General features: G+C 44.8%; 1 protein-coding gene across 1 annotated transcript in view; it reads left to right on the top strand.

Annotated features, from left to right (window-relative positions):
* Positions 1 to 15,029, top strand: part of CENPI (centromere protein I) — a 368,972-nt gene that overhangs the window by 224,800 nt on the left and 129,143 nt on the right. The window contains exon 12 of the mRNA XM_078688407.1: positions 1,291 to 1,379. Within this exon, the coding sequence (XP_078544533.1) occupies positions 1,291 to 1,379 (89 nt within the window). The remainder of the gene's footprint in view (positions 1 to 1,290; positions 1,380 to 15,029) is intronic.

Genomic DNA, 15,029 nt, shown 5'->3' with positions numbered 1-15,029 from the left:
GATGGAGCAGTGAGAAAGGGACTCATGTCTGAGTATACCCTGCCACACCTATAGTGGAAGCTACCGGGGACCGGTTTCTGGCATTTCAGCCTCTTCGGCCCGGCTTGCTTGAATCCTGATGCACAGTATGACATCGTTGCTCTAGCACTAAGCATGCCAAAATAGTCTTTGAGGTGCGAACAGTAAACTGTACCACTATGTGTAATTATGCCGTTTTTGTTCTAATTCAACATGCCTGGCCACGTATTTATTGTTTTCCCTTCTCTCCCTCCTTTTTCCCCCACAAATGTCATTTGTATGTAGCATGAAAGGCAACTGTTTATAATTCCAAGACAAACATGATTTATATATTTGTCCTGAAGATGATGCCGTGTATCTTGTTTTTCGGCATCGAAACGTCGTCGACATAATAGGATCATATGTACTGTATATGCTTGTGAATGCTATGTACAATGGTCACTCAAACTACAATCAAGTCTGTTCACGGATTATAAGTATACAGACCGATTTGCTCGCTCTTGCCTATACTTGTTGTTTTGTCTTGTTTACTGTAGGTCACGGGCTGTGCCCCCTTGACATTACTTTCTGATTTTGTGCATCGCCAAATAAATTCCTGTCCGGCTGGATAAAGGACATAAATACTATTCAAGTTTGTCTATTTTTATCTTGATCCTCCAAACTACTAGGGTCCACTGTTTTTTGTAATAAGTTAACGCCCAAGGTCCCTAGTGTACTACCTTCGGGTTCCCTTGTTTCTTAGAACGGCTCTAACCATTGAGCCACACTTCTCCACTATGGATAAGTGACTTGTAAGGCTAGGCCTCTAATATACGTATCTTCAAAAAACTCGTAAGAAACCTGAACAAATGAAATCGAACTTGAGCTCAAAGAAAGCAATTAGGATGACTTCTATTGGTTCGTGGGTTTCTGGAGCTTCTCGACTGTCTTAAGGCTAAATTTTGTTTTGGGTTAATTGCCAATGCATTTCCTTTGTTTTGGTTTCCTTGATTTAAAATAGCCGTTTCAAATACAGAATACTGGAACAGTTGTTATTTTAATTTGTAGTTTAACAAAGTATTTTTAAGAAAGGTAGAGACCAGAGAGTTTCCATGTCTGTCCCTTTTAAAGGAAGGGACCTCCTCCTCTGAGCCTTAAAACATGATCTGGGGATGGGATGTAGGGGCTGAACGTTTGATTTCTTGATCTTTAATTATGTAGTCGTTACTCTTCAATCCTTTAATTCCTTCGTAATTATTCCATCTAGAATTCACTTTTAACTTGTGTTCACAGACTGTGCGTGGTACACTGGCAAAAAGCATAACGAGGCAGAGGTCAAGGCCTTCCTAGACACCATCTCAAATGCACAGCAGTTTCTGCAAGTAAGTTTTTAAACACATTTGCTTAATTTATTATGTGATAAAAGGCTGCCTGTGTATGTATTGATTACCAGAGGGCTCCTCCTTTAATACTGTGATGCACTTTCTAGGGGTCAGTAATAGGTTTGTGTAAAAGCTAGTAGGGTCTGTGTGTGGCTTGTAGTTCTAGATGTTGTCGTAAACATGTTGAGTGTGCATCAAAAGGTCACTTTGCCTTTTCTCTGCCGCAAGGTACACTTTTCATAAATCTAAATGATTAACTGCTTCCTTGCATCAGCATTTGTTTCTTGGCACAAACATTTGGTTTTCAGCTCGGTAGGATCCTATTGTAGCTACACCTACGTGCGCTCCTTTTCTTATCTAATTCATAGCGCATTGCAGAAACCACAATCCTTGCCAATGCGAAACTCTATGCTTTAATCATGTGTTTTTGAGATAGCCAGGTCAGCACTGGTTATTCTTACTGAGTTGAACGTTGTCTTTGTCCTTCGAGACCTGTCTCACTAAACCTGTTTTGGTCTGAAACCATCTTGTCTAGCAATTAATCTCACAGGTGGTTAGTAGTACCAGGCACTGAATTGTGCTCTTTTATCCTCTTCCCGACAGGTTTGATGATGCTACTGAAGCACTCTGGTGTTCATTTTTTAGGTTTGACCTGTAAGCCCTTGTGCAAGCTCTTGTATTTAATACATTTTAAAAAGGGGGCTCTTATCGGTTCCCAAAGCCGAATTACTGTGTTTGTTCACTTTTGTGTGGAACCTCTGTTTTTTGTTAACTTCCCCTGGCTGCACGCATTTACGATACTTCTACTAATGCTGTTCACACTATTTAAGTCCCATTCACTGTCCAGTTTAAATCTCTTCCCATGGAAAAGGCAGACCGCTTATAACAGTATGCTGGAGTGCTTGCTTTGTACTACTTAGTTGTATAAAGCAGTTGCTTTAGCCTTGGAACGTTTAGATTTTTTTTCTCCAATTTAATCTATTTGGTCTTACTGATCAAATTCTAAATGTTGTGATAAACTTTGTACATTAAAATAAAGTTAGTATACAAACGCTAAACTATATTTTACTACTGAATGGGCAGCCACAAGTGCAGCTACCTTGCAGACAACAGGGGCATTTATTTGAGAGTTTTATACAGCGCGAACAAGATCTTTGCAGATATCAGAGCGCTTTACAAGTAAAAATACAAAGTAAAAATACAAAGTAAAGAAGCGTATATACAAAGTAATATATGAGGTAGTTGGGTACAAGGTGCTAGTTACATAGGTAGGTCAAAGGACATGAGGTAGGTCACAGGTGTGGTAGTGTAGGTACACTGAGTATAGACAAACAATTGCGTCAATAGCATAAAGTGCAATAACAAGGAGCATATACTTGCTTAAGCGTGTTTAGAGTATTTAGAGTTTAAAGGTGGGCCAAGTTGAGGTGGGTGTGTGCAGGATGTATAGTCCCACAGGTGCGACAGTAGAAGGGAAGTAAGGATCGTTGAGGTGGAGAGGGTAAAGTGTGCAAAGTCAACCAGGTGCGTCAACAATATAACAATATACATAATCAACCAGGTGCATCAAACATTATAACAAAATACAAAGAGTGAGCGTATACAATTACGTAATTCGATAATACGGGGTACAATAGGCCAAGGTCGGGCAGGACTTACAGAGCAGATTCATGAGTGATACGGAGTAATAGGTCATGTGTATTTTGCCATGAGGATCGCTTTAACTTCTTTCTTAAAGATTGTGTTGGAGGAGATGAGCCTTGTTTCAGGAGGGAGTGAGTTCCAGATCCTGGGTGCCATTCCTGAAAAGGAGCGTGATGGAGGGCATGATTTGAATGTTGCCGCAGATGCAGTAGCATTGGGCCCAAAAGTTGTCAGAGCTCCTCTAAACACTTAATATTGCTATAGTTGACTACTAAACAGGCAGTCACAATTGATTGCTGTTACCTTGCAGTTAAAAGGGACTTGATTTGAATGGTGCAGCAGGTGCAGTGGCACTGGGGCCAAAAGCTCTAAGGACCCTTCTAAACTTGGATTATTGCTATAATGTTAAACTAAACAGGCAGTCACAAGTGCAGTTAACTTGCAGACAACCGCTTCATGATTTGAATGGTGCAGCAGGTGCAGTGGCACCGGGCCCAAAAGTTGTCAGAACTTCTCTAAACACCTTATATTGCTATATTTTACTACTATACAGACAGACACTATTTTGGTTATATTGCAGTTAAAAGGAACTTGATTTGAATAGTGCAGCAGTTACAGTGGCACTGGGGCCAAAAGCTCTAGGGACTCCACTAAATGCAGAATATTGCTAAATTTACCTACTAAATACGCAGCCACATGTGCTGTTACCTTGCACACAACATAGGTATGATTTGAATGGTGGAGTTGCACTGGGCCAAAAGTTGTCAGAACTCCTCTAAACACATAATATTGCTATTAAATCCATTAATTCTATTTCACACTTTAATTTTTAGGGCTCGCCTGCTGATGCGCTTGCGCATAGCTGGCGAGCTATATTGTGGCTTAACCAGAGCTTAACGATCTCGGCGATTTGTTGCTGTGCCCGAGAAAAACAAGCTCAATGCGCAAGCGCATTTGCAAAAAGCGCGTGCACATCAAAGCCACCAGGCATCTCAAGCTTCCCCCAGCCGGCATTTCTCCTCCCCTAATTATTCATTGCACGGCCGGCCGGCACATCAAAGGCTGCTGCTGCCGTGACTCTCATTTCTCCTCCCTCCTCCCCTTTCACTGCCCAGGCACGGCTACATTTGTTTGTTTATACGACACTTGTATTATTTTATTGGGCATTTATTTAACTTAACATGGCTGCACAAATTTGTTTGCATACTTTTGCTCATTTTCGCTGTTTGACCAGCAATGTATGACTGTATAAACTTGTTTATTACAGACAACAGGAGCATTCTTTTCTGGATAAATTTAACCCCCAAAGAACCCGCCCCCGCCATGCGAGGAGCTTTCAATCAAACAGCAAGCATAGCAGTTGTTTTCCCGGCCGCTTTCCCCCTAATAGCTTTTACTTTAATACACACTTTAGCTCCTTCTTCTTATCTCTTTTCCCCTCCCCCTCTCGCCAGCCACATTTCTTTGCTTCCCTCTCTACCCCTCCCTCCACCGGCTTTCCTTCTTTTTCTTTCCTCCCACATCTCTCCATCCCATTCCCTCCCCCTGCTGCTCTCTTATCTCCTCCCTCTTCCTTTATCTCCTCTTCCTCCCCGGCACAGAAAGCTCTCGTGACCCGCAGTCCCTTCCCTCGCGCCCTCTCCCTCCTGTCGCCCTGATATCTATCAACAGGCCCCGCGCTCACATCATTCTCCTGTCTCTGCCCGCCTTTTCTTCTCACGGTCTCCTCTTTCTGTCCATCTTTTACGAACAGCCGTCTCCCTCCCTGCCCTCTTCCCGCAGTCTGCCTCTTCCTCCCTCCGCCATGATAAACTGTTGTTTTCCATGATGTGCAGAGCAGCACCGCCCGGCCCAGCCCCACTCCCAATGTCGTGTCTAGTTTCACCGGTGCAAAGTGTTTCTGTACTTCTCTCACGTTAAGCTTTAACTGCGTTTCTGCACTGTGGCCCACGGCTGTGTCCGTCCTGTTTTCAGAGCACAATTTTCGCAATCGCATGTCCACTGTTGGTGCTGACGGTTAATCATTCCTACTTTCGTTCTGTGCTCACCCCGACCCCTCTAGCTCTCCATTTCATCATACTCTTGTCTATTATTTTCTTGCCCTTTGTTTCATGCTTTTTTTAAAGTTTTGTTTTCATTCTTCTGTCCTTTTCCTGTTTTGCATTTTCTCTTCAAACCCGTTTCTTCTTTTGTTGGTCCATTTTTCTTTCTTTTTTTCCTTATTTGTAATATCAATACATCTAAGTCACGTAAATACAAAACATGTTGCTTTACAAATGCTATAGGTGTCACATTTGCGAAAGTTATAACTATTGGCATTGTAAATGACAAAGCTATTAATTTAGCTATTTTAAAAAATAACACATAAATAAAAAAAATTCATTTATAAGACCAATGGCTCAAACTTTCCTAATGGGAGCCCTATTGCATTTCCAATGCTTGTTCAACATGTGGCTGTTACTTACCCGCACTATACCACTAGTAAATGCACACTATATTGCCTTTTTGTACATAAATAAGTCAAGACGTTCTGTAACTTATATTGTACAACTACCTAGCAAGCTACTACTTACAACAAAAAACAAACTATGATTACTCACATACGCGAAACCTACTGCATTTACCAATGCTTATTTAACTCTAGAGTTGATCGGACTGACCTCTGTGAGAACCACGAGCCATGCTGTGATTTATCAGATCTTCGATCTAGATCCGGTCAGTTGTCTTTTGGAGTTACACCCATTTGCCTAGTATCTAAGGATAGTTGAGTCCGATCATGAACCTTGGGCAAGTAAACAAAACAATTTTGTGGGGGATACCACCCTCTTTGTCGCCATCTAATGGGGAAAATGGACAAAGCTGCACAAGCCTTTACATCTCAGGATCTGCCATGCTGCCTGTACACAGACGGAAGAGTTCACAAACAAACCCTGCACCTGTTTTCGGTACTAGGATGAATACACATTCACTGTTTCAACTCCCATAAGTATCAGTCAGACTAATGAGCCGCTCTGAACATTTTGAATTGAATAACCTTCACTGGGAAATTGCTTTGAGTTGGAATTTAGTTGCCTATTTGGATTTTGGCTGCTATGCTAATACATTATTAGATTGGCTGACTTGTTCTCACTAGAATGCGTTTTATATGGCTGTTTCTCCCTTATTACAAGTAGGAGATAGGATAACCCTTATGATTTTTGCTAGTGGGTTCTTAAGACCTAGACTAAGCAAGTGTTGTAGAGGAATGTTCTTTGGACATCAAGTAGTGGCCCTTGATAATATTATTAAGGCTTTAACACATGCCAAAGGCTGTTGCTCCACAGTTCGTGATGCATCCCTGTACGTTGTGAACTGGACAGGGATGCTAGAAACTTAAACTACTGAAATACTGTTATGAAATCACTAGCTGCCCCTTTGAGGAATCACTCCTGGTACTTAGTAGAGGAAACTATGGACTTTATACTGGATCCTGCAGGTGTTAACCATTTTGTGCATTTAGAGGAAGCTGAAGATGTGTTGCTAAAATATAATTCATATTTGTAAAGCACGAACATATCACCCCCTTAAGGGTTTCTGGATGCTGGGGGGCAGATGGTTGGGGGGGTTGGTCTATGGACTTTTATAGAACCCAGCCCTTACAAGGTTATGAGTATAGCTGGTATGAGGATCTGCTGGATGTTAGTGGACTAGACCCCTCCCCATACACTGGCCTGGTCTCCCCCCCCCCCCCCCACTCCCTTATGTGGGTTTGGAGGAGGGGACCTTGCACTATCCTCTGTGGCATACAAGACTAATGTCTTGACAGAGGTGCTTCCGCCGGGAGTTTCCCCTAGAGAGCCTTTACTTCCATTCAATGAAGCCTATACTGACTTCCTATTCTGGGCCTGGTCCAATCCCTGCACAGAGGCTCATGTGCCTAGAACAATTGCCCGCCGCCATTGCCTTCCCCAAGGGACCCCAGCTTCCTCACCCAGCACCCCACCTGAGAGCTTGGTGGTACATGCCTCCACCTCCAACATTAATCACACCGCATTCCCTTCCGCTCCAACGGATAGAGAACCCAAATGGCTGGATACCTTTGGGAAGAGGATGTTCCATTACAGCAGCCTGGTACTGTGGTCCGTGAACACCACATGCCTCTTGGGCAGATATTCCCATGCTATCTGGCCACAAAAGGGGCTTAAAGTGTCCAGTCATCTTGGCCAGCAAACCACCCAATCTTTTTGTGGCCGAGGACGTAGTTCTCTCATACCATGTGGCAGGTAGCCAGAGGTCAAGCCAGTCTGCCGCCGCAGCTTCCAAACCCTTTTAGTATGCCCTCCAACCATCGTGGACATCCTGTGGGGGGAGGGTAGGATACACCAGCACCTGCAACACTGGAGGCCAATAACATCTGACACTTACAGCCCAGCCAAGTACCAAACATCACGCGTTAGCACATGTGCTATTTCCACACTGAAATGAATTATACTATCTGTCATGGACAAAGGACTCCATCAATCTCTCATTTGTAGAGCACACTAATCACCTGTGAGGATCTCAAGGCGCTGAGGGTGGTGGGGGTGCAGCTACTGCTCGAGCTGCCAGGTCTTGAGAAGTCTCCTGAAGGTCAGCAGGTCCTGGGTCTGTCGCAGCTGTGTGGGGAGGGTGTTACATGTCTTGGCGGCGAGGTAGGAGAAGGATCTGCCGCCAGTCGAGGTCCTTCGGATGCGTGAGACGGTGGCGAGGGAGCGAAGCTGGCGTTTCCGGGTGTAGAAGGTGAGATGCTTGTTGAGGTATGCTGGTCTGGTGTTGTGTGGTGCTTTTTGGGCCTGGGTGAGGAGCTTGAAGGTGATCCTCTTGTTGACTGGGAGCCAGTACAGTTCTTTCAGGTGGGCAGTGATGTGGGTGTGGCGGTGTATGTCGAGGATGAGGCGTGCGGAGGCGTTCTGTATGCGTTGGAGTCTCTTCTTGAGTTTGACCATGGTACCTGCGTAGAGGGCGTTGCTGTAGTCCAGTCTGCTGCTGACGAGGGCTTGTGGGAACGCCCTTCTGGTTCCGGTGGGCATCCATTTGTAGATCATGCGCAGGGTGTTGAAGCAGGAGGAGGAGACAGCGTTGACTTGGTGGGTCATTAAGACCGATAAGTCCAGGATGAACCCCAGGTTGAGTGTGTGGTCGGTGGGTGTAGGTGCGACTCCCAGGGTGGCTGGCCACCAAGAGTCGTCCCAGGCGGAGGGAGTGGATCCAAGGATGAGGACATCGGTCTTGTCCGAGTTACATTTCAGGCGGCTGGTCTGCATCCAGCTGGCGATGGGCTTCATTCCTTCGTGGAGGTTGGTTTTGGCGGTGGCAGGGTTTTTGGTGAATGAGAGGATCAGTTGAGTGTCATCAGCGTAGGAGACTATGTTGAGGCTGTGCGAGCGAACAATGTTTGTGAGCGGTTCCATGTAGACGTTGGAAAGGGTGGGCTGAGGGACGATCCCTGGGGTATGCCGCAGATCTTGGTGGCTTCGTAACGGAATGGGTGAGGCGGGAAGGGGGTCCCTTCCAGAGCCTTGTCTTGTATTCCTGCGTCGTCTAGGCGTGTGCGTAGGATGTGGTGGCGGATGGTGTCGAAGGCGGCCAAGAGGTCCAGGAGGATGAGGGCCGTGGTTTCGCCGTTGTCCAGAAGGGTCCTGATGTCATCTGTGGCAGCGATGATGGCAGTTTTGGTGCTATGATTGCTGCAGAATCCGGATTGGGACAGTCCAGGATGTTGTTTTCCTCGAGGGAGTGGGTCAGTTGCCTGTTGGCAATCTTTTCCATGACTGGGTGGTATCGCTGGATTTACAGGATGTTTATTTTACCATCACCATCCTGCCTGCCCACAGGCCTTTCCTATGGTTCATAGTAGACCAAGATCACTTTTAGTTTGCCGTGCTCCCCTTCAGCCTTACCAGTGCCCCTCAGTTGCAGCTCATCTATGGATGTCAAGAATTTCAGTTTTTTCCCTACCTTGAGGATTGGCTGTTGAAGGCTGGCTCACCACAGGCAGTCGTCTCACCTCCAGAGTAGGGCAAACCTTCTGCACTCGCTGGGGTTCATTATTTAGCTGCCGAAGTCACACCGGACTCCTCTTAATACTCTCTATTTCATCAGAGCTGTTCTGGACACAGTGCAGTTTCAGGCTTATTATCCCTTAAGGTGAGTCCAGGATATTGATGCTGGGATACTGATGTTTTTGGCCTCTATCCCTTATTGTGGTGAGACTCACTTTGGAGGCTTTGGGCCTCATGTCCTCTTCCATGCCGCTTGTGACACATGCCCCATGGCATATGAGAGCTTTGTAGAGGGACCTGAAGTTCCTGTAGGCATAGCATCAGGGAATCGCTCGGACCTCCTCCCCCCCCACCCCCCCTTCCCCCCAGATCTTGGATCTGCAATGGTGGCTAACAAATTGATTGGGCCAGCGGCATACCCTTATCTATCACTACAGTCAGAGCTGGCTGTGGAAAGGAGGTGTCATTTCTGGGCTTGATTGGCCATCTGGGCGAGGTTCTGATCAGAAAACTCTGGTCTCCGGCGAAATCCAGACTCCTCATCAACCTGTTGGAGCTCCAAACTATCCGGCTGGCATTGAAGCCTTCCTTTCTTTAATAGGGGGAAGTATGGTACAGGTGTTCACGGACAACCCCACCCACATGTGGTATTGCAACAAGCAGAGCGGGGTAGGGTCGTGGACCCTTTGTCAACAGGCGCACTACTCCTCTGAACATGGCTTGAACGTCTGGGCATTTCCCTGGTTGCTCAACACCTGGGGGGCTCCAAACACGAAGGTAGGCTAACTCTGCTATCGATGCTTAGCGGATCTCGAATGGCATCTCCAATTGGAGGTGGCAGAGGATCTCTTCCAAGTATGGGGAGAACCTTGGTTGGATTGGTTTGTCTCTGTCGATAGTGCAATTTTGCAAGCTGAAGTATCAAAGGCTGCGTTTGCTCAGAGTTGCTTTTCATCTCGAGTGGAGATCTGGCTTCCTGTCTGCCTTTCCTCCAATACCGCTCCTGCCCAGAGTTCTCAACAAGATCAGGAACGACCGGATGTAAAGAAATTCCTCTTTTTATATGGTCAACCCAATGTTTTTAGACATATGGTGTTTTTTTTTTTTTTTTTACACTAAGTGCACATAGGCCTGCTGATCACATCTCCGTGCCAGCGGCCTGACTCTAAAGTCCATGTTGAATTGGCTTTACCTAATTGGAAATGACTAACTTGCCTGCAAGTCCCTAGTATACAGTACCCTGGTATCCAGGACATGTAAGTTAGAGGGGTACCCCGGGGCTTTCACCTCTTGTTTTGCCACCCTGGATGACCCCTAAATAAAAAGGCCAAATTCCGTTTTCATCTGTAGAAATTTTTTATGCTGTCTTCATAAAAGAGCGAACACATATGCAAAGACAGTTCTTTAGATTACATACCTTTTATGAATTCTCCTCCACAGCCTAGGTGTATTTTGGGTTACTCATAACTTTCCAGCAGCATAGCAAGGTCAGGTTATACCCGGTGCGGAACATTTCTTACTCACCCCCCGGAGTACAAACTGCAGAGAAAGACTTCGTGGAAAGAAACACCCCTTACCCTTCCTTATCTATACGCTCTCCACCATTTTGTCACCCCCTCAGTGATGACACCTAGGGCTGCCCGTGACCCACTTCCAACGCCGCTGTAACTTTCTACTCCTCACCCACCCTGATCCGTCTCCTCACAAGTCTGTGTGTCCAGCATGGTCAAGATGGACCTGGTCATTGAGGAGTAAAGGACTTCAAACTTAGACTTACCCTAATGTAGTCACAGTGCTTTTGAGATGTGCATACCTGCAAGATTCGGATCAGTAAGACCCCATTGCCTCTCAAATGTTTCCCACTCTACTATTTGGTAGTTGAGAGGTTTGAAAATATTTTGCAATGTTCAGTAAGCCTAAGCTACCTTCATTTGGTGGAAGCTAAATGAAGCCTTTTACTATCCTTTGTTTACTTCCCAGTCAGTGAAAATAGTTAATTGCACTTCTGAGATTTAGAAGTATGCATCCCCACCATGCATAGTTCTCATTAATTATTTTACTGCAAATTTAGCACTGATATTATCAATGATGCCATAGAAGATGTAATAAGTGATGTAATATGTGGGGAACTAGCAGTGAATGGCGAGGGTGTGAGTTCGTTTTCTTAGCGCACCAGTTATAGTTACTTAAGATAACTCTAACTGCTGAATTTCTGTGGTTTTGTGTCTAAGATGTGAACTGGGACTAGGTACCGACAATACGGACTCGTGTTGCAGAAATTTTCAAATGTTGTTTGGTGAGGAGCCTTATCCACGGACTTCACACTGATGGATTTGGTTGCGCAGCATTATGATTGAAATAACGTGCTTTGATAAGAACAGAATAGCACACTTTTCTTATAAAAACGATGCATTTGTTTGAAACATCTATTTACATTTATGGATATGATTATACGACGCCGAGGCAGTGGAATCTAAAGGCCAGGGACGTCTAGATATTTTAGTGTTGAACTGCCTTGAGAAAGTCTTTAAATAGACGAAACACTTGTCGGCTGAAGGCTGAATTTACGCTGAATGGACTGTGTTGGCTATTGCTGGATACAGCAAAGAATAAACCAGCTATTGAATTGACAAATTAATGGAAAATTGATCTCATTTTGGAAAAAGATTACTCCTCTTGTTTTTCTGATTCTAAGAAGGATATTTTAACTATCCATATTTCTGTCATTAACGTACTCATGACTTAATGGTCTAATATATATATATATATATTTAAGAGTGCTATAAAATGTTTCAAATTTATTTAGGGCTCCCTGCGTTATAGATTTTTTTGTTGTTGTCATTTCAGTCTGTATTTATCCATATTTATTTGTCGTCATCTTTATCTGTATTATCCATATTTATTATTGGTTTTGTTAAAGTAAAGCTGAAACTGGCATATTTCCACATTTATTTAACCAATAAATATACAGTTATGCTTGAATGCCTGCCAGGTTTCAGTGATATGAACACCTGCATAAGATAAATCAATGCACTTATATGAAAATATGCACATTTCAGTATCAGCCTTGTGCATTGCTACTGCTGTTTATGCCTCTTTACTAAAATTCCTTTCTTATTTTAACCCCCTTACCTATCATTCCACAGTTATTGACCTGGCAGTCATGGAAAAGTGTATTTAGAATCACTTAAAAAGCACCCAATTTCCGTTTTTATCCACATCTATTAAAAATAATACAGGCAAGAAAATAAATGTTTCTGTCTGTATTTATCAGTAAAAACGGAAAACAGGGAGCCTTAATTATATTAAAACGTGAACTTAACTATAACGTCCTTGTAACCTTTGTTTTTTACAAGTGAATTTCTATGTTTTCAAAAAAAAAATAAGTAATAATTACGATACGTAAATCCAACCTCCTCTGCGCGGGGGGGGGGATTGGCTACAGAGGCTGACCTGCGGCCCACCCCTCCTCATGCTTTTATCCCAACACCGTGGGGGGACTGACCGCAGCAGGCCAGGCCCTTCAGTCAACACCCTACAGGCAGATAGGGGGCATGCAGGACACCTCCTCCCTGGGCCAATTTGGGCCCAGGGGACCCCATCCACTGTGGCCTGCCACCTTTTATTTTATTTGGGATGGGGTATGTGACCCTTGCAGGCATGGTTTGACTCCTGGGACCCCATCCCCCTGGGCCCATTACTTACATTATGGGGGAGGGGGGCACGGAGCACCCCCAGGCTGATTTTGGCCCTGTGGACCCTTTCTCCCCGAGGCCTGGTCATATTATAATAGGGAGGCACTTCCAGTAAATGGTGGGTGCCCTGGATCCTACCCAGGGCATCCACTTCATATTTGTGAGGGAGGCACACTGTCCCCGCACCCCAGGCTCATTTTGGCCATGGGCATCCCATCTACCGGGCCTAGCCTTAGTTTTTCAAGGGAGAGGGGGGCTTGCAGCCCCACTACCCAGGCCAATATTGGCCCCTGGGACCCCATCCCCTGGGGCGCGCTCAGTAAATGTTGGGTGCGCTGGAGCCCACCCAGGGCACCCACTTCATATTTAAAAGGGGAACCCCTCCCTCCACAGGCTGGTTTTTGTCCCGGGGACTCAATCTCCTGGGACCTGGCCTTATTCTTAAGGGAGAGGTGACCAAGAGTGCCCCCTCCCCCATTATAATTATTAATCCACCCTCCCCCGGTCCTGGCCCACCCGAGGTTTATATACACAACAAGAGCGGGAGCCCACACTTCTGGTTTTTTTCTGTTTTACCACAGAATCACGGAACCCTCTGAAAACTCTGTATAAGAAAGTTTTTGGTCCCCTCAGGGGACCCTGTGAGACATCACTACCAGGTCTAGGGGGATAAGGGCATTCATACCCTGCTCCCTTTTGTTTTGGGACTCCGGCTCAGTCCCGATTCTCAAGATGTCTGCCAACACTTCCTGGGTGAAGTGCTGGCAGCCAATCAGATCTCACAATGAGATTTGTTGGAGCCACGCAGGCCTGCGTCCTTAGATTTTATTTATTTTAAACATTTTATTTATTTTCTTATTACATCTATGGCCATTATCAATGGTATACATCAACATGTGTTAGTTTCCTACCGTCAATACATTCTAGTGATTATAACATGTAAATATTCATCACATTACAGTATCAACAGGAGGAACTAGTATGTCTGCATATTCAATGTGGCACAGTTATGGTAATAAACAAGGCAGCCCTCTTCCCACCCACAACTAATAACTAACCAACGGTGTCCCACCCCCCCTACTCCTGCACAGACTCATTTCTTCTCCTTGCATGGTATTTCTAGTCAGTGTAGGTATTCTATGCAGTGTTTTAATTCCTTTCACAAAGTCATTAGGGTTGCCTGATGTAATTTCATGATGTATCACCAAAGTCACTTTCTCTCTTTATACCTAAATGTGTTTGTTAGTGAGGTGCATTACCCATCCTAGTGCAGCGGTACATCCTTAGCTTTAAATTCCTCGAGCATCTCATTCCATTCCAACGAAATAGGCGTCTGCCGTAATCCCCTATTTTCCTCCGGTTTTATCTCTGTGCATTCAGCTTTGCCCCATCTAATCACTTCATTATACCAATCCTGGACTGATGGTGCCTTTGCAGCCTTCCATCGCATTGTGATTGACCTTCTGGCTAGGATCGGTGCCATGTTGGCGAACCTATTCTGTGGTCCTCCCTTCTTGTGCCTAGAGTTCAGTCCCAATATACAGTATTTTAGAGGATCTCCTCTTCCCTCCCTGGGGCTACATCACTCATTATTTTATGCACCGTTGTCCAGTAGTGTCTATTGCGGGCAAGCCCACAGCATATGCAATAAATTTGCGTTTGAGGTGTGACATCGAGGGCATGTGTCCATCGTGTCTGTTAACATCCTGTTTAATTTGCGGGGAGTCAAATAAGCTCGATTCGCTACCATCAACTGTATAAGTTTGAACTTTAGATTACAAGATATCTTCAGGTGTTCTAATATTATCCCACATTCCTTATCTGTCAGTTCATGTCCTATATCTTTGTTCCATTTGTCTCCAAGTACCTGCCGTGAGATTGCAGCATGCGCTCGTATCCCCCGGTACAACCATATGGTCAAGTGGCTTCCGTTTCCCATTAGGTATTGGGGGCTTCTTCCCTTGTGGGGTCCATGTCTTTCTAACATACCTACTAATATTTGCATGGAGAAGATATAATGTGCTTTGTACCCCCTGCTCCCGCACGAATGTGTCGCGTCCTTGGAGATATATAAATATTTTTTCTGTAATAACTCCAAAACTACAGAACGGATTTTCACCAAGTTACAAAAAGAGATCTTTCAAGACCAAGATCTGGAAGTATGACATTACAACGCATGCTTTTACCACGCATGACTTTACAACGCGGTTTTTACAACGCAAACCTTTACAATGCATAGCGCTTTGGGGTGCTGGATAGTGAATAGTTTAATTTACTATTCCAACTCCAGT

This window comes from Lissotriton helveticus, chromosome 4_1 (genome assembly GCF_964261635.1).
Source record: "Lissotriton helveticus chromosome 4_1, aLisHel1.1, whole genome shotgun sequence".
NCBI classification, from domain to species: Eukaryota; Metazoa; Chordata; class Amphibia; order Caudata; family Salamandridae; genus Lissotriton; species Lissotriton helveticus.
This window is presented reverse-complemented; position numbering and strand designations above follow the sequence as displayed.